This window comes from Podarcis vaucheri (genome assembly GCF_965113315.1).
Source record: "Podarcis vaucheri genome assembly, chromosome: 10".
Classification (NCBI taxonomy): Eukaryota; Metazoa; Chordata; class Lepidosauria; order Squamata; family Lacertidae; genus Podarcis; species Podarcis vaucheri.
In genome coordinates this window covers 56877117-56902641 of record NC_138748.1, presented here as the reverse complement: position 1 = coordinate 56902641, position 25525 = coordinate 56877117, and the positions used below count along the sequence as shown (strand labels likewise).

The window sequence follows — 25525 nt, the reverse complement described above, 5'->3', positions numbered from 1 at the left end:
TCTTAAAGCAAAGGTTGTATTATTGGAATGGCTGAACAGAGAGGCATGGACAGCCCTTGGCCATGCTAGGCCAAATATCACCTCACCCCCTTCACAGGACTGTTCATCCCCTAAAGAAAGGGGGAACATCAACAACTTTTGGGAACAGGTGAAATCAATTAATTTTGGGGTGAGGAATGGGCTTACTGTTAAAGTGGGTTTTTTCCTAAATAAGAACAAAACTTTACCACCAAATAAAAAGTCAGTAGCTTAGTTACCCTCAGCAGTCTGGTAGTATTCCATTTGAAATTTAGGACAGAAAGCCCCTTGAGAACGAGGCTATGTAACATAATGCATATAATTCAGGGGCACTGGTGATTATGTTATATAACAATTTGTATTATAGTTTGTTTGTTTATTTGGATATTGTTGTTCTTTCATTGCCCCTGAAAAACATATTCACCTTATAAGACAACAAAATGCCCAATGCAGTTTAGTGAAGAACTGATATGCATCAAGCATTTCACTGGTTTATAAGGGCATTTTATCATTTAATAAAATTATATTTTCTCTCCCCCCACCTTTGTGTTTGATGCTGCCCTCTTTTTCCCTCTTTACTATTTTGAGAGGGGCACCATTTCTATTGCTGCTCTTAAAACTCCTTCAGTAGTGACTGTCTATGATTTACAGACTTTGAATCCAAAGCATTAATAAGAGCACCTGTAGGCTTCTACTGATTTTCTTTTTCCCTGTGTTGGCGTTGGGAGTTATGCCTGCCTTTCATAGTACCCCTTTGATTCTTAAAACCTTTCAATTCTTCTTACAATGGATGCAATTTTAATGGAATTTTGTAATGCAATTCTGTTTACATTGGAATGAAATTTTATAGCCCATTGCAAAGTGTACAATATTCATGAACACTGGGCTGGGAGGACTAAGATACAGCTCATAATCACACATCGTGTTCAAAGCTGACAGATCTGTGCTGTCCAATTTTATGCCCTTAATCAGGAAACAACACACAGCACTGTTTGGGTGCAATATTTCAGAGATAGGAAGAAGGAAGACTGTGCTCAGCAGGCCACCTCTTGCCTCTTGATTTGTAGGATTCTTCTAACAAATATTGGAAAAGTTTGATCTTGGTCTGATCCCTACCAAAGCACCTTACAAGGGTGTGTGCTCTTGATTACTGAGCCAGATCAGTTAACTGTTAAAAAATCCAGAGTATGAACTCTTTTGTTTAAATTTAATTTCTTACATTTATGTCCCATCTTTCTTCTATCGTGGAACTCCATGCATTGTGCATACGGCTGCCAAGAGTCACCCATCCAAGCACTGAGCAGACCCAGACCTGCTTAGCTTCAGTAAGGTGGTGACCTCATATATCTTCAGGCTGTACTCTAGGTATATTGCTTTGTAAAGCTAAGATGCGAAAATGATTCTAGCCATAGAAATAAAAAGTAAATTAAACAAAACTAAATTCAACCCATTTCCTCCACCCACATAAAGATGCAAGAAAACTGTTGAAATGAAGCTTCATATACCAGCTGTGAGTTGTTAATAATAATTTAGTACATGCAGTCAGCAAACAGGTAGATAAGCTCTGCTATACAGTGGTACCTCGGTTTTCGAACGTAATCTGTTCTGGAAGACCATTTGAGTTCCGAAACTTTTGAAAACCGAGGCGCAAAGGGCGGTCTGCAAATTTAATAGAGAAAAATAACATATACACTCAGCAGAAGCCGTTTGACTTCCAAGGCATGTTTGAAAACGGAAGCATTTACTTCCGGGTTTACGGTGTTTGAAACCCAAACGTTCATCAATGGAGACGTTTGGAAACCAAGGTGCTACTGTATTGTGACCATTTGTGCAGTTCTGTGTAATCTTACACCCTTTGCTACACTCAGATAAAGAATCATACAGTAAATAAAATAAATTGTATTTTGTGAGACAGTTCATTGGAGGTGAAAAGGTTCTTCTGCTGAGTGATGATGAAGGGAGGGAGGGAGAGACCCAACACTTACTGGAGCAAGCTGTGAGGCAGTGTCAGGATAGTGTGGTGTGTGCTGAAGAAGCAGCATATAGGAGGAGCTGTCCCCTGTCCACCACTTCTCGCCTTATAACTGTCCTCACCAATCATCTTCCCACCAACTGCTTCCAAACTCATGCTTCTGCCACAAACAGAACGCCTGTGATCTTACCAATTGTTTGTAGAAAAGCCATTTGTTCAGCTTTCGGAGAACGTACAGTGGCATCTGCTGTTCTCTCTCTTCCTTTGATGCTGCTAGCCAAACCTTTATTTTGCCTTTATTTTTCTGAATTAAACTGGCTTTCTTTTCTCCTCCCCACTCCCCCACCAGAACATAGACCCTGAACCACAACACTTATCTCTCACGACGCTCTTTGGAAAGCAGGAAAAGTCTAACATATACCAAGATACCTCAGAGCAGTCACAAAAACTTCACCAAGAAAACTTTCCTCTGAGGCAAGGGGTTGTGCGCTCTCTGTCCTATGAGGAACCTGGAAGACACTCGCCCACAGCAGAGAAGCAGCTTTGCCCGGCCATTCAGAAACTGATGGTGCGTGGAGCAGAGCTTCACCCAGTCTCCGAACTCCCTGAGAACCGGATGTGTGAGAACGGCAGTGTCCCTTCGGTAGGGGAGGTTTTCACAGGACTCTTCCAGCCTGTGGCTTCTCATGGCATGCGGACATCTCATCCAGTCCAAGATGCCACCAGCACACGCAGCCTGCTGCAACAGCTGCAAAGCCAGTCAGGACAAATGACAAAAATGGAGCTCAGCAATGCAGGACCAGTGAGTTCTGCTGCATCAGTCTTCAGCAGGGCTCCTGCTGTCTCCTCAGGAGCCCAGGTAAAGAATGTGACACAGCCTCATCTCATGTATTTCAATGGCTCTCTCCCAAGTCAGACTTTGGGGCCTCCAGCCCTTGGTAAAGAACAATCCAAACTTCCCGGACAGTCCCTTCCTCTCTCTGGGAACCAATCTGGAAACTCCGGAGTAATTTCACCACAAGAGTTATTAAAGAAACTTCAGATAGTGCAACAGGAGCAGCAGTTGCATGTATCCAGTCGGCCAACCTTGGCAGCCAAGTTTCCCGTGGTTACTCAGAGCAGCAGCACCCTAAAACCTCTGGATTCCTGGATGGACAAAGCTTCAAACACAGAAAAGCAGCCTCTTTTTCAGGTAAACCAGCAATAGATTTGATAGATCCTAGAGTCTGAGAACCTTGGATCAACAGGCTGCTTGTTCTTCTACTTTCAACATTCAAAAACCAAAAGTACACCTCTCAGTTCCAGCATTGGGGAACTGTAGGCTAGTTCCTGGTCCATACTAGTGGTGTCCAAACACTGCTCCTTAGTTCATTTTAACAACCCTTTGGGCTTAGCTTGAGCTTTTGCAAGCATGTAGATTTGAAAAATCCCGAGTGGTTTTTTTGTGTGCAGCTTCCATTCACCAGCAAATGTCCCAACAAATCAAAAACCTTTTACCTTTGTGGGTGAACCTCATATCAAGTCATCCTCATCCCCAGATTCAAAAGTTCTTGAAGTGGGGCATGCCTTTTCAAGGGGGGCAAGTGGACATTTTGTACCTGAATGTCCTCTGCATTGTTAGACCATAGCCAGTACAGTCGTACCTTGGTTTTTGAACAGCTTAGTTCTCGAACGTTTTGGCTCCCAAACACCGCAAAGTGACTGTTGCAGTTTGCAAACTGTTTTTGGATGCCGAACGTCCAAGAAGGCTTCCGTGGCTTGATTGGCTGCAGGAGCTTCCTGCAGCCAATCAGAAGCCATACTTTGGTTTTTGAACGTTTTGGAAGTCATACGGACTTCTAGAACGGATTCCATTTGACTTCCAAGGTACGACTGTAATGGCTTTTCAGAGCTGTAATGAAGGATTGCTGGTCCACTCAGTTCCTTGGATGGCATATTTGAGACAGTTTGCTTTATATGCATGAAGGCAGAGGTATTGCTTGCTTTTGCCTTTGAGAACTTGTCTCTTATTGCAGGAACTGAAAGTTAACATCCAGCAAGTATTTGTGTGCACAGGAGCTCTGATAGGTATATGAAGATGCCATTCGCACAAGAGTTTCCCCATTCATTTCCAAAAGGAGTAGCTCTGCATGTGCATCCCATTGCAAGCATGGCACTGCTCCTGTGCATTTGTGAGAGCCCTGTGTGTTCGCTGGAGATACTTCTGAATATTGTTAGAGCCATTTCAGACATTCGCGAATAGGGTAGAGTGTGAGCCTTATTCTTGGGATATGTGCTTACCACCATGTATAGGAAGTAAGACATGAACTAGGTGCAAACTTGCAGGAATGGATAAATAATTCACTCAGTTTCTGCAATCTTTTCACTTCCAAACTATGATGGAAGAAAAGCAGAAATTGGACAAATTGCACATAGATATTGGGTCACAGGTAATTTCCATCATTGCATCAGTGCTACCTGGGACTCCACCCAACTGCATGTTAGCTATTTCTCCTTATGCCAACATTTGAGTGAAGCCTAATAGCAAAGGGTGGTAAGGAGGAATACAGCTGGGATGGGCAACTAGGCTAAAGATCCCTTGCCTGCACATCCACTGATACTACTGATCCCAAGTGAATCTAGGTTTCCATAGCTGTGTCCCTATGGAATATAGTTTTGCTTTCCCATTGACCTTCAGCACTTGATTTCTTGATTTGTTTATAAAGGGTTTTTCAGATATACTAGCATATTTTGCTGTTGTCAAGCTGCATCCAAGAAAAGGCATTTCTAAATTATAATACAAATCACTCCCACCACTTCCAAAGTTAAATGATCCCTTTAATAATCCTTGGAAATCCCTCACTTGGGCAAATGGGATCTGTGCAGCTGTGGGGGCTTGGCTTTTGGCTGCTGCTTTTGTTGTGCAGTCTGCCATTTCCTGCAGCCTCTCCTCCATAGACTGCAGCCAAGCACACTATTAAATAAAACTGGAAATTGAGCTTATTGTTAGGCTCTATAATTTGAACTAATAGAAAGTGTGAAAGTGCAGGAGGTGTCAAAACAAGAAAAGTTGGAATTTGATGATTCATTGACCCTGTGTCTGAGGATGATGCTTATGACATTTGGACTAAAATGAAATGGAAAAACAACCATTTGGGATAGAATTTGATAATGGCTTCATGATGTGATACTTTAATCAGCTTGCTGATGTTATTCAGAATGTGGACAGCAAAGTCTATCCATAGGAAGATAATGTTTTATTGCACAGTATTGTGATGGAACTGAGAGATTGTCTGTGCATTGCAGGGGAGGTACTTTCTGGGCTGGGTTGCCCAGGGTTGGAAAACAGGTTTTATTTCCACCAATACAGTATCCCATAGTGCAGCTCTTAATGTTTTCTTACAGATGTCGATAGGGGCCATTCACTTACACAGGAGAAAATAAAACAATATCCTTGGGAAACTACTTGGTGGAGGCTAAACCTGCCCCCTGTGACACCAGTTTAATGGGGAAAGAAAGCACGTCTTGCCAACTGCAGCAAATTTAATTGGCTCTATAATATAATGGGTATAACTAAGTTCTTAGCCTGTGGCTGTCTCCATAGGCCTTGCTCAGGTCTTTATTTTGTGGTTGTGTTAAGGGTTTGAGATTTAAAAACGGGTGTCAAACACAAATGGACCAGGAGTTCAGATTTCCCAGGGGCTCACATTTTCATTGAAAAGCCATCAGTTTTGATGGAGACAGCAGCAGGAACAGAGATTCATTTTTAAAATTACCCCGGTCAGCCAGTTTCATTATGCCATCCTTTCACAACATATGTCAGCAGATTTCTTCACCGGCATGAACACTACCCCCAGTTGCTAGTTCTCTTGTCCCAGGCCTAAGTGCTCCCTTGAAGCTTAAAACCCACTGGTTTTTAAAGCTTTTTCCTGTGTGCCGCTGCTTGCCAGCCATAACGTTTTCACATGCAAAGACAGCTTTCCTCAGCCGCTAACCTAACTGCCAGCTTGCATTGTGGTTGCCATGTTTCCTGGGTGCCATTTCTTAGGATGCCATTTTCCAGGTCTTCTTATATAGCTTATATGTTAGGTTTTGTCTCTTTGCCACATTCTACCATAGAACTATAAAAGTACAGAAGCTTTGTCAGGGTTCAAGTGCCCATAAAAAGCTGCTTAATGAAGGCTACAGCTACAGTGGTAGAAAGGGCTGCTGCTGGTATGCTGAGCCAATAGCAAGCAAGCTCAAACTTCAGAGAAGTTTGGCCTAAAAGTTCTAAGTGAGGAAGTTCTTGCTCCAGACTTTGGTAGTATCACCTGTGTCTATTCTACAGAAATATTTAAGTTTGTAAAGACTTCCGGATGAGCACTGCTGCTAATCTGTACTATAGTGTATTGCTGCCAGCTGAAGACTTATTCGTCACCATAACTAAGGACAGACATTTCAGTCAAATAGTGTTGGCGCAGTCACACATGCAGATGCTCAGGCAAAGTGAATCAAAGCAGAACCTGACAATAAACGCACCCAAAAGTCTGTTCCCTAGAATTGCTTTTTGGCATTTCATCTGCTCCCACTGTCTTTCAAGTGGACCAAGTTTTATAGGGTCTGCTGGGTGCAGCTTGCCACCTAGACAACATCTTGAATATTGGTGGTGGGACTGAACAAATGTGCATTTAAAGGACTCGCCATAAGTTCCTTCAGTAACTGGAATCTGCAGTTTGTACTTCCTCAGCAGTGAAGTCGACATATTATTGGTCTCATTTTGATTTGGCTTGTGATGCATCTCCATCTGGCTTCAAAGCTGTAATCTGCAGTATAAGGTTCAGTGGAGGGGAAATACTTGTTACGAAAGCAATTAGGAAAAGCAGAACACAGTGGTACTTGAATCAACTCAAAGAAAAAACAAGCTTGATCAAGTCTGAGCTGCTCAAAGAGCATACCTAGGCAGTCCGTTTCAACTATGCACATAGAAAATGGTTTTTCACAAAAAAAGGTTGATAGGAAGGCTATCCCAAAGCTGCATTAATTGTAAAGAGGTAAGAGGTGCAACCAAAATAAGAGGAAAGGGCAGAAAATTGGAGGAAGATCTTGAAAGTAGGTGGTTTAAAGGTAGAATTCCTGCTTGTGGCATGCTCTGATAAAAAACCAGTTTAGAGTCAGACAGCAGGACTATGGTTTGGACCCAAAGAACCATTGGAGTTTTGTCTGTGCAATGGGGCTTTCCTCCCTTTTCTTGTTGCAGCCACTTATGCCCAGTGACTCCTGTGGGTCAGGGAAGTCAAACAACACCTCCACTTGTGGGGGAAAAGAGTGCTTTCCATGCAGACAAGGGGTCCTTTTAATCGAAATCTATGGCTGTATTCAAATGTGACCTTCCCAATTACCAATAAATATGGTTTGTTGGAGTAGAAATAAGGATGGGCTGAAACACCTTCTTCCTATCATGCCCAGCTGCAGATATCTCCTTATTTGTAAGAATATAAGAAAAGCCCTATTTGGTCCAGCATCCTGTTCCTCACAGTGGTCAATCAAATTCCTGTGGGAAGCATATCACAGATTTGAGCCTGGTCTACAACGAGTACTTAAACCACATTTTCCTGCATCGGACATAATAGGAAAGCCCATTTAACAAACAAGGAAGTCTCCTTTGCTGGGGAAGGCTGTCTATTTTTTGGGGGAACAGGCACATTACATCTGCATCTGGGTAATGCTTTTTTGCTATTTCCAGTTTCTTTAAAATTATTACCTGCCTCCAGCCCAAGTTGTTATAATAAAGTGTTTCATTCCATGTCTGTTAGACTCTTCAAGCATAATTAATGCCTAGGCCTTGAAGGAATTCCCTAAAAATAACATTCTGAAATATCTGCCTTGGGGCAGAGAAAGGGAGGCTTATCCAGCTATTTAAGCTGCATACAAGTATTACTTTCCTTTAAAAGCTTGGCCATTGTCAGCAGAAGCCTGCAAATCTGCTATACACGTGTGTGGGATTACACTTCGCTTTAGAGACTGCAGCCTTAGACCTTGCTGACCATGGTAATGTGGAGCAATATGCAATCTGCTCTTCAAAACAGGCTGCTTGTTCATAATGTATGGGGCTGCCAAAATGTATAACTACATGTGATATATAGCTCTCCCAACCATTAGATAAAATGAATTAATGGTTTCTAATTAATCACCCTGCTTAGCAAAGACGAGATTCAGCAACTGGATCGTCAGTGTACCGTCTCTTCCTGTCTGCCAGCATCTATTTAATTTAGTTTTAATGTTGGAATCTTGAACTCAAGCAACTGAATGTATTAGTGCAGCAGCCTTTCACCGATTTGTAGCGCAGGCCCTGCTTAAATACTCACTTGGCTTTACATGAGCAGATAATGTCTTGTATAAACAAATAGAAACCTCATGGAATCATTAGAAGAGAAACATCAGGATAGGGAGCGTGAATCTAAGTACAAATTTGAATTATAGGGCTGGTTCCATGCTGTTTTTATTGTAATTATTGATATGTTTTAAACAGATTTCATATATGTTAATAATTTTAATTCTATCAATGTTTCATTGTGTTTTGATGATTGAATTTTCTGTTTTGTGCAGTTCTTGTTTTTAACTGTAAGCTGCCTTGAATACCATCAGGGGAGGGGGGGGCAGAGTATGTGTATACAAATAAATAAGGGGTCTATTTTTCAGGCAGAACCTGACAAGCCTCCTGACTTAAAGGGCTGCCCTCCACCCAAAGAATTAGTTGGCCAATTTCAGATCTGCATGGGAAATTTTGCTACATACATACATACATACCCCAAGCATAGTTTTTTGGCCATTTAGGGCTGGCAGGTCATACCACTGCTGCGACAACAGAACCCACAACTTGCATAATTTTTCTGTCAGGCTGCAGCAGCAACCCAGTTCTGACACATGGGTCTGCAACACTGAATCTATTTTGGCCCTTCTGGTTGAGAAACTGTTCAGGCTTTTCTGAATTCTACCTGCCCACCCTCTTACATCTAACCTATGTCTGAATGATTCGGTTTCCAAGAAACAGCCTTTCTCCATTCGGGTGGTTTCTTTGGCTCTGGGTCCATTCCCTTGGCACCATCTCACTATCTTCACAATGGCTATCCAGGTTCTCTGGACTGCAAGAGCCACCTCAACTCTATGCTTGGTGGCACATCAAACTGGCAGTGACCCTATCACCCTCAACCCAGGAATATTTTTCTGCCTTGCTAGGATGACTGCCAGCTCCAGCAGGGTTGAGTTCACCTTCCGGAAAGGCAGTAAGCTGCTTGCCAGATAGTTTTTTAATGCCACCTCAGATTCCTTTGTATAGCTGTGGTTGACGTGTAATTCAATGTGATGTCCTTGTGTGTGATGAGCAGGTCATCTCGCCGCAGCGAATTCCTGCTACTGTAGCTCCTTCACTACTGATGTCCCCAATGGTGTTCAGTCAGTCTGCCCCAGCACCGCCAAAGCCAAGTGAAGGTGGATGGCTGCCCGTTGTGAGCCAAGAAGCCGTTTCTAGTTCCACTAACAACCTGTCTGTGCAGAACCCAGAAGCAGCTGTTACAAACAGCAGCTCATTGACAAAGCTACAACTACAGGAAACGTTACTACATCTGATCCAGGTAAAGCGTCCATTACATTTCTCATATGTCCTTGTCCTCTCTTAAAAACTATATGCGTCTGTCACCCTAGGAGATGACAGCGAGCAGAGAGTTGGAATGAATTGTCACCAGTAAGCATACAGCATCGTTGTGTAGATAATCCTCAACTGAGTGTTTTGTTTTGTTTTGTTACACAGGTTACTTTTCCATTTTGCTAAGTTGGCTGATGGTCCAGTTTGGTTATTATGAAAGTAAGACTTACCGTATTGTAAGTCTACAATTAGGCACCTGTGTGCCCTGAAAAAAAAAATAGCCCCCGGTTTGCAGCTGTCTTATCAGTAGCTAGAACCCAGACCATTGACAGCAGCTCTAGTTTCTCACAAGGTCTGAAGCATGTTAGACGCAACAAATCTTCCTATGCACTGCAGTCAATTGGGAGTTGCTGATCTGTGCCCAAATGTTGTTCATTCTGACAGCCAGCAGTGGGGATCCTGCTTAGAGCTACCGCTGTCTGTAGAAGTAGTTTTATCCTGCCTTTGCTCCAAGTTGCTTAGAACAACATTTTAGCCTCAGCAAAAACCCAGGAGAATAATTAGGATGACAGTGGGTGGCATGCTCAAGACCACTCCGTGGGCTTCATAGGATCTAAATTTGCATTTCCCAGTGCATTAATGAACACAATGGTTCAAAAAATGTGGAGTTTTAATTTCTCTGTGGTTTTAAAATTCATATTATTAACGAAGTATATGCCTTTCCCCCTTCAGAATGACGACAACTTCCTAAACATCATCTATGACGCATACCTTGTCAGCGTGAGAAAAGCAGCACTGAAAAAACCCATGTGAAACTTCGTTTTTTAAAAAATTAAAATGTATCTCATATCCTGAACTTGACTTTTTAAAATAACCGTCAAACAAAACAAGGGGTTTTGGGCTTTCTGCATAGCTTTAAATGATGCTCGCTGGCAAGTCTGTGCTCTGCTGAGGAATGAGTGGGTGGGAACGGATAGTGCCTTCCAGAGGGTAGGGTGATGTCACAGTATGACAACAGACTTAAGATACCTTTATAGTGTTTTTCTTATGTAGGCTGGATACCAGCATGTATAAAGATTTATATTTTCTCTTCAATAATACATCTGTTTTTTGTGTTTTTTAAAAGAAGAATATTAGAGATTAGTTGCCTAGGTACTTTGCTGGAATCATTAGTTACCATAGGTGGAAGTTACTGCTCTACATTGTTTACAAAGGATGGTACTTGCTGGCGGCCACCAGGTGGCAGGCTTGGACTATAGTAGTAAACTTTGAAGCTATTGTGAAAGCTGTTGCTAGAGAAAGCAGATAGCTTTTCAAAGAGCTAAAAATAACATTGTGGTCATCATTGCCAGTGATTTGGACATCCATCCCTCTACTGTCTCTGTTCACACAATCTGTATGTTGGTTTTTTGTTTTGTTTTTAAACCTGTTTGATGGCAAAGAAGTGAATGCGTATGTCGTGGACATCCATACCACCTCCAGTTCTACTGACCCCCCCCCCAAAAAAAAGAAAAACCACAACAGAGGCTGTCATTATTCTTTGGAAGGAATGTTACTTGCCCGCAGGAGACTGGTTTCTCATGTTACAATTTCCCCCTACATGCCAGAGTTGTGTGAAAAAGATAACGCAGGAAGGGTCTGCAACCAAGAGTCAGCCGCTGCAAAACGACTTGTCTATGCCAAGAATTTGATAGGATTCTGCATTCCATTTCCTTTCTTGTTCCCTGCAACACACCCCAAGTTCTCTGCATGCAGACTACTATGTAGGAAAGGGGTGGTTTTCCTCTTTTTAAAAAACAAAAAACAAAACCTCATTTTGTAAGCAAATATTTTTCTATTTTGTGACCAGAACATTCATAGCAAGGAGTAGATGATTACATTATAACTCTTTATAGAGTCTTTTCTTTCTAGCTGTTTTTCCCCTTTGATGTAGATATAGGCCTTCATTAGACTGTGATAACTTCTGTGTGCTTTTCTCCGGGATGACTGCATTACTTTTAAGCATTTTGTTAAAACTAGCAATGTGAATGAATGAATAGTTTCATTTCCACTGTGTTGTTCAATCAGAAGATGGACAGTAGTATCAATTACCCATTTGTAAAGAAAATAAAATGTATTTACACAGATTATGTGTTGGATTCATCTTATTATCACAGAGGCTAAAAGATTCTGGAATTGAAAACCTTACGGTTTTATGGTTTTTAAGTTTGAATCTAACTTTCCTCAAAAATGCGTTAGATTTTAAGTACAGCACAATGCACAAGATATTCCGTAATTTAGTGCAAGGCACTAGAATTGCATGAAAAGGTAAGGTGAAGTGTGGCCTCTTTAGTTTGGATCTGTCAAATAGGATTATGCACCTGCTTTTGTCATGTAAGACCATTGGCATCACAACAGGCTTCAGGCATAAGGGGCAAGAAAAGGAGAAAAAGCAGAATAGTTTGAGGCAGCAGGAGACCTTTGGATGGCTGAGGGTGGTGAAGCTGGCAGAGTGCAAAGTCCTAGGCATTTTGGGGGTTACAAAAGTGGAGAGGTAATGAAGCAAGACTATGAAGGACTTTGATACAGCATTAGATATTTAATCTCAGGGTTGTGGGTTCAAGCCCCACATTGGACCAAATATTTCTGCATTGCAGGGGGTTAGACTAAATGACTCTAATGGTCCCTTCCAACGCTATGATTCTATGAAGGCAAGGACCTTGGCTGGGTCTTGGGTGATTTGGCCAGAATAATTTTGAATATGGTGGGGATGATACCTTACAAAGAGGTGTAATGCCAGTAATTTGTCAGCGGAAGGAACTAAGGGGTGTTTTGACCCAGCCAGAAGCTGCTTCTGAGGTTCTGGGACCTGCTACAGCAAAGCCAGAAAGTCGAGTGACCTGCAGGCTCCCATAATATCCCACTCCTCTATATATAGCTTGCTGAATCTCTTCCATTCTTCAGCTAACCTCTCAAGCCAGTGGAGTCACACCATGCATTATAAAACCTTTCCTTCCAAGCTAACACCTCCACCTGAGCAACTTGCTGCACTGAGTTGCAAAGCAGATTGCCTTGCTTACAGCCCGTCTTCTGCCCATTTAACCCTTGTCTGTTTCTCTTGGAATTGGACCCCATCTGCAGTCTTGGGCCCAACACATCTCTACGCTTGCCAAGGAAGTTGGTTGTAAGGTTTTCAAAACTGGGAAGTCTGGTGGCATGAAATTAATCTAATTTCAGATGACGGGATTTTGCTGCTTGGGTTGACAGGCATGATCTGGGAAAGTATTTGCTTAATGTCTTGGTTCTCACATTTAGTATCCATTGCATTTCCTGTGAGGCTGTGTATGCATTAAACTATGAGGATGGCACTGAAATGTCAGTGAAGTGTTAAAGCAGCACCTCTGATTTTAGTGCCATTTATGTCAGTATATTTACAATTCAAATATACATCATGAAAGCATCCTGGTTATTTTCCAGACTACCTTATTTATAAACTTCATTTTAAAAAACAGGCTTCATGGCTTTAAGTGTTTGCTTTATGGTGTTTTGACTAGTGCAATTTACTCACTATTTTTCTGCTTCCAATCATACGGATTCTGGATTTTGCACAAGGACATCTGAATTCAAATATAAGCACCTCTTGCTTTCTTGACGGCTGTCAACTTCAATTTTTAAATCGTCACATAGATGTAAAGAAAATAAACAAGGTAAGAATTTTAAAGTCCACTTTAAATTGTATATGTGATAATTTATGAAATCTATCTCACTGAATGAGTGTCTTAGAGGAAGGGTTAAGTATAAGTATACCAAAGAAATAAGTTGATTGTATGGTGTGCATAGATAGACACCCTATGCTCCACTAGGGGTTGTCCCAACCTTCCTTAACAAGATCTTAGCAAATTCTGAATGATTCAGAAGTAGTGATCTTGCTGTGGCCAGATCATGCAAATACATTTCTGAATACACATTATCTATTGTTATTCAGGTTGACCTGGTTTGACAAGTTAATTATTTTCATTTGGCATCAATCTATTATTTCCTTAAGACCCTATTCTTTTTAGTCTACTGAGTTTGATTTTATTTATCATCCATCATGCCATGTCCTGGTTCTAACATTTTGCTGTTTGAATCCTAAATATGTACTTTTTTGTTGTTGTGCCCAATAAATCTGAATTTATTTATAGTGAAAGCCTTGTTGTAGGGGGTTGCCTGTGTAAATTATGCAAGCAGGAGCTCTCTGCTGGATAAAGCTTGTCTGTTTTCAGCCATTATTGCATTCTCCTTGATTTATTCTTCATTCCCTTACTGAACACAGCCTTTGAGAGTGAACAAGGAAGATCAGAGTTTTAAACACCTTTTGTAATTCTGCAGATCAGCGTTCTATCAAGATTATTATTTGTGCATAAAATGGATCAGCGCCGGGTGGCTCTGGCATCTTGGCTCCTCTGCAGATGTAAAGTAGCTTAGAAGTTGTCAGGCTATAATATCCATTTTGTACAATACACCAGGGAAGACAGGTAACACTTTTTTTTCTTGTGGATTTTCAGATTTAGCAAGCAGAGTGGTTTTCAGTCAACGGCAGGAGAAAAAGGGGGTTCGTTATGAAACATCCGGATACTTCTTGACATTGCCCAAGCAAGTTGAGCTTAAAGCTGTCACTCTATGCCATAGTCCAATGCATACATATGCACAGGACGACTAGGCCTAATTTGACAGGTGGGGGGCGCTGCACACCTGCCATTTGTCTGACATCACCATGATGTCAGGGGACCTATTTTTGCCTGCATGGTTTGTGAAATCAAACCACGTGTGCAAAGGCACAACACACAAGGCACCCGCGATCTGATGATTGTCAGGTCTTGCAAAGCACTGCGAAGGCCCATACATAGCACACTTCAAGCCCTGTCAGTCAACTGCACAGCACATTGCAGGCTTCAACAATCAGAAGTGCAGAAGAAACCTCTGGCTCACATTCATGTTAACATCATCCTTGGGTGCTTCAGTGGGTTTCTAACCTTATGATTCCATGTTTTTCCAATGCATAGCAAAAAAACCCTGCTCCAATCCTTTAAGGGCATTTCAATGGTGCTCAAAAGAAGAAGATGAGTAAATCTATGTGAACATTTTCCTTCAAAGCAGACATTGCCCCATGCAGAAAAAGATGGGTCGTGTATGAAAACTGGCAGCTGACTAAACTAATAAGGGATTTGATGGAAAATAGAAAGTGTGACTGGAGATTGAGAGGAAGGAATGCTGATGTGCCTTTTTCTGAGTATGTTTTTGGTTCCGAGCCAGGAGCTGCACGCCAAATAGTTAAAAAATTGCACTGCCTAATAATTTTTGAGAAATAAGATCCTTTTACATTTGTTATAATTCACTATAGTTGGTCAGTGGAAGTTGCTCTGTTTCATAGAGGAAACAGAACAACTGACACCATATGCTATTAGCGTTTGAGTGTTTGCAGGCTTACATCTGAGGGGTATAGATATGGTTTTTTTAAAAAAACAACAACCCAGAATAACCACCCACACCCACATATCTGACTAAAAATACAGCGTCTGACACAGACCTTGGCTTGTGTTTGTCCCAGCCAGCAAGGAACTGCAAGAAGTCCAGCAGCTACAGTTTTCCTCTGCCCTTTAGCGCCTTCTTGCTCAGCGCTTCAGACCTGATTCTGCTAAGTTCTTACAGTGATGATTCACTGTTCTCTCTCAGTTTAGAAAAATATCACAGGGCAGGCACAAAACTTTTTCTTTGGGGCCTGCAGGTTCCTTGCCCATCCTTCTCCATCTCTCCTCCAAATTAATAGCAGCTGCAACATAGGCTCACAGAGTCTCCCATACTAGGGCCCAACAGACTAAACTAGGTAAACTGAGGCAGCACACAAAGCCTTCAGACAAACTAAAGGCCAGTGAGCAACAGATAGAGATTTTAGGAGACTTGGCAATACTGATCAGGTCACAAACCTGCAGCTCTGTGTACTAGAGCTCACTGGTATAACAGATATACTGAAATATATGCTGATCTAATGATTGTCTGAACAATACTGTTGAATGAGACAAATCTATTGCTGTGTGGCTGGAATAAATCTGATTTATATTGGGGATGAATTCTACAGCACCAAGCAGAAAAATACTCTGCAGAAGTTACCGGTACTTCTTCGGGCAGGTGACTTAGTGGAGTCAAAGGGAAGTCAGTCAGATTGGCAGTTGCGTTCAGTGTGTTCTGCAATGAGTAGGGTGCTCTGCTCATTTCCTTTTGCCAGAGTATTTTGTTATGTCCTGCCAAATCAAGTTGCCAGCCAATTAAGCTTTCTTGGAGGGTTTCTAGATAGTCTATTTCAAAGTCAGTCCAGACTTATGAATGATCTGGTCAATTTGAAAGCTCTGATTAGAAATCAGAGGAGTCTAGTGAGTAAAGCCCAAAGGGATTAATAAAGTGTTAATAGTTACCTGGACTGGCTCACTTAACTGGATCTCCACTGTCTCTGATACCTAGCTGAAGTTCTCTCTCTTTCCCTCATGTTGGGGGACAGGGGAGGAAAATTGTAAATATATTTTCATTGATGAAATATTGAACACTGATTGTGCTGAGAGTGTGCACTCCATAGCTCTGAGGAGCAAGGTCAAATCCTTTGCAAGGTCACCAAGTTACAGGAACGCTGCTGTGAGCCTTGTCCCCATAGTGCTGACATCAATAGGCTCATAAGTGCAAGTGTTGGGCTCAAAAGTAAAAGCAGGACCTGACTATCTTTAAAACAGAAAACTTCTATATTTACATCCATTATAAAATGCCACTATTCTCTCAGTTGGGACTCCAGACTAACTCTTTTGCATTGTCTGTAGAAGAAGGAACATAGGGTAAAAGATTGCTTTTTAAAAAATCAAAACTTTATCATGAAGTTAAAATAGTTGAGTAAGAAATATGAAATAAATTTTTAAAAAATAAGATAAAAGAAGTGTAACATTCCCCCTGGGTTCACAGCTGTTAGCTCAAACTAAAGTACGTTCTCAAGAGACTACACAGTGATCCAGAACCTGATACAGGAAAAACCTAAACTAATGTTATTAATACGTACAAAATAAAGGCGTATTTCATTGGGACTTGCCATCCCCATAATTGGCCTATCATACAAGTAGCAAATGGTCACCAAATAGAGGCAAAACCCACAGGTACTCTTCTTTTAGAATACAATTTATCATAAATGATAATAAAGACAACCAAAGGACTCCTTCCAGCCCTGTGAGATTGTCAGATGAGCAGCTACTAAGAGAAAAATTATAAGTGGTTTACATAAAGTCAGTATCTGACTCATCAGAAATTGATAAAAGACACAGTGATACTTCAACAGTATTTACAAGGATGAAATGAAACAGGAAGATAAAGGTGAAAAAGAGTAGATTCTGGCCCTAAAGAAGGAGGGGTTTTAGTATTGTTTGGGCAGTTTGTGCTAGGTATGGAAACCCAGTGCATCGCACCCTTATGCACTGTCCCTGGCATTGCTTGTCATTTAAGTGCTTAATAAACACATACTCCCCTAACATGTTTAGCTTCCTCATTTTTCAACTTCCACATCTTCTGCTCTCACAGCTGCACACCAAGAAAAGTCGTGCACAGTCAATGCAATAGTACCTTGGTAACTGAGGGGAGAGACTCCTGGAACTTGATCACAGACGAATGCTTCTTCAGCATGTGTGTTCAATGGGGCTTACTCCCGAGTAAGCGTACATAAGATTGCAGCTGAGGCAGATGGATGCTGAAGCAGAAAATCCCACAAGCATCTCTCCATAGGAGTAAACATAAATCATAATACATTGTTTATTTATTACTCATCTTATTTACAACATTTAGATGCTGCCTAATATGGCTCTTCCATGACACAAAATGCTCCTCACTTGCCCTAATGCCAGGCCCAGAAACACTAAGTAAACCCAATTTCATTCTCTCTCCCAGGATCTATTTTACTACCATATAGTGAACCTTAATCTCTTTCCCTTACGTTCTTTTTTTAATGCATTCTCCCTTAGCAATCAAATTCTTTTTTAGTTATGTTGACGGTGAAGTGAAAAGATTAGGTTTAGCACTTTGCATGCCTGTTAGATAAGGGGAGCAAATGATTCAGCAGGGAGGGAGAGGAGGGAGTCTGTCTAACAGCATGTGATGGGGGAAAGCAGGGAGGAAGCTGACATTTACCCTACAAAAAGGGAGAGAGAAAATGAAACATCTGCTCTATTAAAAAAATATATATATTAAAAATTCAGTTAATGATGGAAAATGCTGCTTTACTCTCTCAGATCTGTGCTTGGTGTTTTCCCCTCCGCCTCCCGCTTTTTGCTCTCAGGGCATCCTGCTGCTGCTGCTGCTAAGAATAACAATGGATATCCTCAGCTGAAAATGCTTCGGGTGAGAAAATGCTTGCCTTATCCTGGACTGCTTAAGCAAATCTAAATTTAGACGATAGTGGGGGAAGCACCTACCAATGGCTATTAATTGGTATGAATTCACAGAAGCTTGTTTCATAAATTGGAGGAAAATCATACAGTTATCAGAAAACAACAATAATAAAATAAAAAAATGAGCCAAGAGTTTTAAAATAGTAAATGATATGTTATGGTAAATATATCTTGTTTTTACTAGAGGGTTCTATTTCATTTCCTGTTTTCTTTCCCCAAAACTTGCAAAAAAATTTAATGGACATAATGGATGCAGTGGGTCAAAACCAGCCCTCACAGCCCACAAATGGCTATACTGTATGCTCTTATGCTCTTATGGACGCGGGTGGCGCTGTGGGTTAAACCACAGAGCCTAGGACTTGCTGATCAGAAGATCGGCTGTTCGAATCCCCACTACGGGGTGAGCTCCCGTTGGTCGGTCCCTGCTCCTGCCAACCTAGCAGTTTGAAAGCACGTCAAAGTGCGAGTAGATAAATAGGTACTGCTCTGGTGGGAAGGTAAACGGCATTTCCATGTGCTGCTCTGGTTTGCCAGAAGCGGCTTAGTCATGCTGGCCACATGACCCGGAAGCTGTATGAGCGCCGCAACCCCAGAGTCGGTCACGATTGGACCTAATGGTCAGGGGTCCCTTTACCTTTACTATGCTCTTATGGGTAAGGCTTTTAATTCAGTTTGTTGAAATAAGAATGTGACAATTCTAAGCATGCTCCCTTGAAGCAAACCTGTAAAGGTTCAAAAGGAGGCAGAATGTATCAGAGAGGTGGCATCTAAGACTATGAAGAGACTCCTAGCTAGAATTTGGTGACAAGACTTAGGAGGTCTTGAGAGGAAAAACTCCTCAGGTCAGGAGAAAGCATTTTGGTCTGTCCATGGTCACAATATAGTTGTGGGAGACTCAGTAATTGGGATCAGCAAAGCTTATTTTCACGTTTGTCAGAAACATGTGAAGAACATTTTGTCAGAATGTTCTCATTTGTAATCTGATTTTTTAAAAAATGGTGGGGAAGAAGAATCAATAAACGAGTTCCGTAAAGCAGCATTTTTTTATATATAAAAGTGACTGGTGGGATGATTAAACCTCTCTCTATTTTTTGGTAATTATTAAAAAGCTGACTATATGTGAGGAAAGAATGGATGGATACTGTTGTGTGTTACATTACTTTTGCTCATATCGAGTTAGGTGAAGACTCTTGATTCAAGAGGGAAGAAGTGATGACTCATGCAAGTATTAACTGAAAGGAAATCAAGACAGAGGCACTGTGGGTTAGACTCAGTGGCTAGGAGTACCTTTTACTCACTGCAACTGGCTTGATAGCTACGGCATTCCTGGACTGGGAAAACCTTGCCACAGTAATTCATGTGTTGGTTACTTCAAGACTGGATTACTGCAATGCACTCACACCAGATCTGAACGCTGCAGTTAGTGCAGAATGCAGCAGCTTGATTGCTAACAGGAGTGAACACCAGTGCTCAGAGATCTGCACTGGTTGCTGATTTGCTACTGGGCCAAGTTCAAGGTGTTACTATTAGTATATCAAACCCTTAACAACTTGGGACCAGTCTACCTACGGCATTGCTTTACCCCATATGTGCCCACTTGACCGCTTCAATAGGCAGAATTGGCACTACCACGGGTACCACATAATACCTGTTCTGCCTTTGTAAGAACTTGATTGTTTAGTGTAGCGGCATAGAATCATAGAATTGTAGAGTTGGAAAGGACCACTAGGATCATCCAGTCCGACCCCTTGCAATGCAGGAATCTTTCGCCCAATGTGGGGCTCAAACCCATGACCCTGAGATTGAGAGCTTCATTTCAAGTAGGCAAGTTTGTTACCTGCCAAACCCAGACAACATGGCCAGTGGTCAGGGATGATGGGAGCTGGACTACTGGGAGTTGGATCAGAGATGTGTGGAGCAGGGATGGAGAACCTGTGGCCTTCCAATAGTTTTTGGATTTTGAAGGCCATCAGTTTGCCATCCCTGCTCTACGTATCTTGCATTCTCTATAGTCTGCCACTGGACATGACTTTAATCCTTGGAAATTTCGATCACTATTGTGTCCTGTTGGTTTTGCTTCATGACTACTAAGAGCCCCTTTACACATTACATAGCATGTGGTGGTAAATGTGAGTTTATTATTGGCAGTGTCCCTCTTGCAGATATGAACCTGTTTTACCTACCCTTCCTATAACATTGTCAGATTATGCATTTCCCAATCCTTATTCCTCATCACAGACTCCCGTCTTGCCCCATCTGCAAGCCTGCCATCAGCAAGCAGCCAATGATGGGGAACAGAGACTAGGAAACATGACAATGCCACACATAGGCAGGGTAAGTAAAACTATACATGGATGAAGAAAACACATGACCTATGGTGACTACTTTAGGTAGCAACTTTGGGTCTGCCATGTGTTACTTCCCTCAGAAAGGCATAGCCAATCCTGCTTTTCTAATGAGTATATGTCTGTGATGCCCAAGTCTTTATCTCGTGTTTATATACCCCTCAAATAAAGTAATGTGTGAATCATTCCTAAGTGGTCAGTGGTGTTAGGTAACAGGAGGAGGTTCTCAGTTAGTGAAATAATTTTACTCTTTAAGGAGAGGAGTTTAGAAGCTGTCACTACAGAGCCCCTGAATCTCCTGAAGCCACACTAACAAACTAATTAATAGATATGCCATTGTACAGAAATTATTTTCATTTTTACCTGCAGTCAGCTGGAGTTTCCTTTGTTTCAGAGGTACTCAGACTGATAATTTCAGAGATACTTAGACATGCATACATTTAGATTAATCATATCCTAAATCCTTTTGTATTATATTTCCTGTTCTCTGTTGTTATGCATGATGTTTTCAGTTCTTCTCATGTTTGAATTTCATTAACATGCATTTTCCTTTTCCCTTCCAAAAGACTGATGACGAACTTAAATGAGAGGGATTTCACACTGATGACTATTGCGACTCCCTGGATGCTTCCCACTAACTCAGCCTCCTGCTGTGAACCATTACTCTTCCATTCAGCCTTTCAGACAGCCTTCAAAGTACAAAGCAGCAACAACCATTTTTCAAAATTAATTTTCTCTGGACTGTAAATGAGTGCACGAGCAAGGGACTAGTAAGCAACATGAATCCTGTCTTTTGTGCAACCACAGAGACAGCACAGAATAGCAATTCTCCTTCAAACCACAGAAGTGTAATCACATTAGTCTATTGCAGAAGCAGCAAAATGTGGAGTCATGTGTCACTTTAAAAACTGACAGCATTTTAGGCTAACGGCCTTATGAAATCAGAAGACTGAAATGGTTTGGAAACTGGGCTAGTTGCATATGTTGAGGCCTGGTGAGGCTGAGCCCACCAAAAAAAGTTCTGATAGTGGTCTGCATCAGACAGCAAGATCAAAGGAAATGACAGACAGGGAGTGTGTACATCTACTCAGTGGTTAAGAACTGAAATAATAAAACTGGGATAAATCAGCCTCATATAACCAACATGCTTTAACTCTAATGCATGAAGGTTTGGGAAAGATTGAGGGCACAAGGAGAAGGGGACGACAGAGGACGAGATGGTTGGATGATGTTCTCGAAGCTACAAACATGAGTCTGACCAAACTGCGGGAGGCAGTGGAAGACAGGAGTGCCTGGCGTGCTCTGGTCCATGGGGTCACGAAGAGTCGGACACGACTAAACGACTAAACAACAACAACAAAAATGCATGAAGGGGTTAAGAGCATAGAGTAAGCTGTCCTAAGAGGCTTAGCTAGGTCACACACCCTTACCTTGGGAGGAAGGACTACCAAATTCTTTGTTTTCCACCCTCTTCACTTTCCACCATCCTCCTTTCCACTATGTGAACCGTACCGGCAAGGATGTCTAATCTGGATGCTCCAAGTATAGATTGTATGGCTTTAGCAAGCCATCTTTGTCTTTCTATACAAATAATTTAGAAGCATTTACCATTTTGAAACCAAGTTATGCTGCCTGCCATTTCTTGCTGCTCTATGGAAAAGCACATGAATCTGACCTTTGAAGAGTAAGTACCGTATTTTTCGCTCTATAACACGCAGATTTTTTCTCCTAAAAAGGAAGGGGAAATGTCTGTGCATGTTATGGAGCGAATGTGTGGTCCCTGGAGCCGAAAAATGAGGCAAAAATCAAACCGCGCTTCAGGGAGAAGGGAGGTCCGTGAGACAGGAAGCTGCTGCTTTCCTGCATTCTGCCTCAGGGTCTTACTGCCCGCCCTCTCTGTTTCGTTACTGTGTTTGCTCAAACGGAACAAAGAGCAGGGGAAGCCCCTCCCCTCCAGGCAAGTAGAGGGGAAAGCAGAGCGTCCGTCCTTCTATCCTCTCCCTGCTCCGGAGGGAACAATGTTTGTGAAGGGAAGAGAGATTACAGGTTCGGCTTAAAATTCTGATTTGACTTCCTGCTTTTTGTTTTTGGAGACACACAGCATTCAAATATGCTTTCTTCCATTTAAAGAGGGAGAGAGAGAGAGAGAGAGCACACGCTGGCTGGCTTGTGTGGGTGGGTGGGTGGGGGGAAACTTTTGCCTTCCTTTCCTCACGTTATAGCCCTTCTCCTGCATTCTTAGCCTTCTGTGTTTTTCCTTCCCTCCCCACTTAAAATGTGGTTACAAAGCATGGATCCACATGGATCCTCAGGATCTTTGCATTGGGTCACCCCAAATTCACCATCAGAGCACACAGCATGTCCATGGCTACAGCCTGCCCCCCCAAAATCACGCACCCACTGTTGCCTGGGGCTGCAATGGTGCAAAAACGTGGTTAAAAAGTATGGGTCCACATGGATCCTCAGGATCTTTGCATTGGGTCAGCCAAAATTCACCATCAGAGCACATAGCATGTCCATGGCTACAGCCTGCCCCCCCCAAAAAAAATCACGCACCCACTGTTGCCTGGGGCTGCAATGGTGCAAAAACGTGGTTACAAAGCATGGATCCACAGGGATTCTCAGGATTTTTGCATTGGGTCACCCCAAATTCACCATCAGATCACATGTCTGTGGCCACAGCATGAAGCACAAAAATGATACGTCCACTGTTTCATTCAGAATATTTTTTCCCTTGTTTTTCTCCTCTAAAAACGATGTGCGTGTTATGGTCAGGTGCGTGTTATAGAGCGAAAAATACGGTAAATCATTTGTTAACTTACCAAACGTGTGGTCTCTTTCTATGCTAAGGGAGGTGGGAAACTATTATGTACTGAGTTGAATAGGATCCAGAATGCAGCAGTCTGATTGGTCCTAGAACAGGATTCAGAATGCAGCAGTCTGATTGGTCCTAGAACAATGCAGCAGTATGATTGGTCCACAGGAGCCACCCAATCCAGCTCCAGGTGGAAGTGAATCCACAACCTGATTGGCCTACATGAGAATCCCGGAATTAGCCAATCACGTGGGGCCCATTATGTAAATAATGTATATAAAGCAGACATCCTGGGGCAACTTCCACTCCTCCTCACCACTGTGAGCTGAATAAAGAGCATGAAATCCACTCTCGACTCCGAGTATATTTCAGAAACTTTGGAAGAAACTTAGAAGGGGATATTTAAAAGGTCAAACAGTCTATATTTCTATGATTTACTTTGGTGCATGTTTGGTGATTTTAAATCTCTGCTGGGATTCTATCACCAAAGAGTACTTGCCTCAAACATCCAGGGAATTCTCCTTATATTTTACCATATTTTCCCTTTAACCAAAATACAAAATTAAAAGCCAACAGAAACAAGAATGATTGGAGAGTATCCTTCAGAACCTTTGAGAGTAGAAAAGCCTGACCTAACCTTGATGGTTGTGGGTCTCGCTGGGGCCCTGGATGTTCCCATAGATGTGCTGTGCAATTATGGTTATACAGGGCATGTGCATGCCAATGCCCAGAGTGACCTGAATACAATGAACTTTTGAAACATTTCAACCTGCATAGCATAGATCAGTTGCTGACTGACACCTGCCCCCATTAAAACCCTCATGATGAAGTGATGATGGTTGTGATGAGGGCCCCAGGCCCTTTCTATAATATGCACCCTTGCCTGTGCTCTGAAGACACTGTCTTAGAGGCCTTTGCAAAGACCTAGTGAGCTTTGAGGTATCAGGAAGAGACCCAACAGATTCAGGGAAGCCTTGTGTTGCACACTGGCACTAGAATCTAGCAATGTCCTTTGTATACACCTGGGACATATATTTTTCTTCTTCTAAGGGCTGACCGAAAGGTCACCTGGCATGGTTTCTAGCCTTCATCTACCAAGAGTGTTAATTTCTTTACATGGAAGCTAATACTCTTAACATTTTGCTACCCCTTCACTTCATTGCCAGCTGGAAATGGGTGAGAACAGTACTCTACTTTTTTGGTATCCATGGAGTGTGATTACTGTAACCTGACCTTGCAAGGTATGAGAATTAAGCCAGTTAGCTCGGGAATCTGAACCCCGGGAGCAAAAAATAGTCCTTCACACCTTCCTTCCTGCCCCTTAGGATTCTGTCCTGCACCAGGCCATCACCCATACTCCGCACTGACCTTGAATTCTTTGGCCTGACTAAAATACGTTATTGAACTGTGATGATGTCTTCCGTTTACCAGGTTGTAGAGATGTGTGTTGTAGAAACTACTGACTTTGTGTGGCTTGTGCTTTGCCTACTCCTCAGCAATGCAAGTCACATGGTCACATGCATCACTCTGCCCACTTTTACATCTGGACCCACCCAGCACTGCCATACAGTCCCTGAACAGTTGCCCATGAATGTGCGTCTCTAGACTGGAATCTAGATAACCATAATTCACAAAATAATATGCCACTGAAAATTCTGATATGACGGACGGCCAAGATAAGTTTCCGCCCCATGTTCTAAATTCTTTCCTTTGATCCCATTAGGACTGCATAGATTTCACAAAGAACAGGCTTGTTAGTTCAGAATATACATAGCTTTTGTATATTTTAATTGCTGTAAGACACAAATGGATTTTTTTTATTCAAAAAAGGCACCTAAGAAATTTAATAACCTAAACTAAGGTACTAACAAGGAGAAGGAGCCAGAAACAAAGAACTAAATTTGATTTGGAGGGCAGAGCAGGAAATATGGTAGACAAATATGCTGATGCCCTCTATGATATCATGAAAAATGCTCTGTGGCGATCAAAGGGCAGGAGGCTTTTTTTATTTCTGAAGTCGTGATGCTGTGGGCTTGGAGTTGGCTGTTCCAAGCTCTGATTGGACAGACTGATGCCTGTCTTCGGAAATCAGAGTAATCCTAGCTGATTTTATCCCACTCCAGTTCCCTAAATCTGCTGCTGTTGCTGCTCTACGAGGGGATTAAAGGGCCGGCAGTGGATTACGTAGATACTGCTGCTTCTGCTGTTTCCAGAGTTCCCCTCAGTCTGCCATTCCTGCAGGGCACAGAAGTTGGATGTCCACTATTGCCCTTCGCAGCCATGGGGTGGTGGATCTCTCTGAGTCGCCCCATCTGACTTGAACCCAGCAGATTCAGGTGC

At 42.1% G+C, this 25525-nt stretch overlaps 1 protein-coding gene across 8 annotated transcripts in view; it reads left to right on the top strand.

The window, feature by feature from the left end:
* Positions 1 to 11719, top strand: part of DCP1B (decapping mRNA 1B) — a 35755-nt gene extending 24036 nt beyond the window's left edge. For all 8 annotated transcript variants that reach the window (XM_082240525.1, XM_082240526.1, XM_082240529.1 and 5 more), the window contains 3 exons: positions 2340 to 3182; positions 9334 to 9582; positions 10326 to 11719. In XM_082240525.1, coding sequence (XP_082096651.1) covers positions 2340 to 3182; positions 9334 to 9582; positions 10326 to 10406 — 1173 coding nt within the window. In that variant the 3' untranslated portion in view covers positions 10407 to 11719. The remainder of the gene's footprint in view (positions 1 to 2339; positions 3183 to 9333; positions 9583 to 10325) is intronic.
* The last annotated feature ends 13806 nt before the right edge of the window (positions 11720 to 25525 follow it).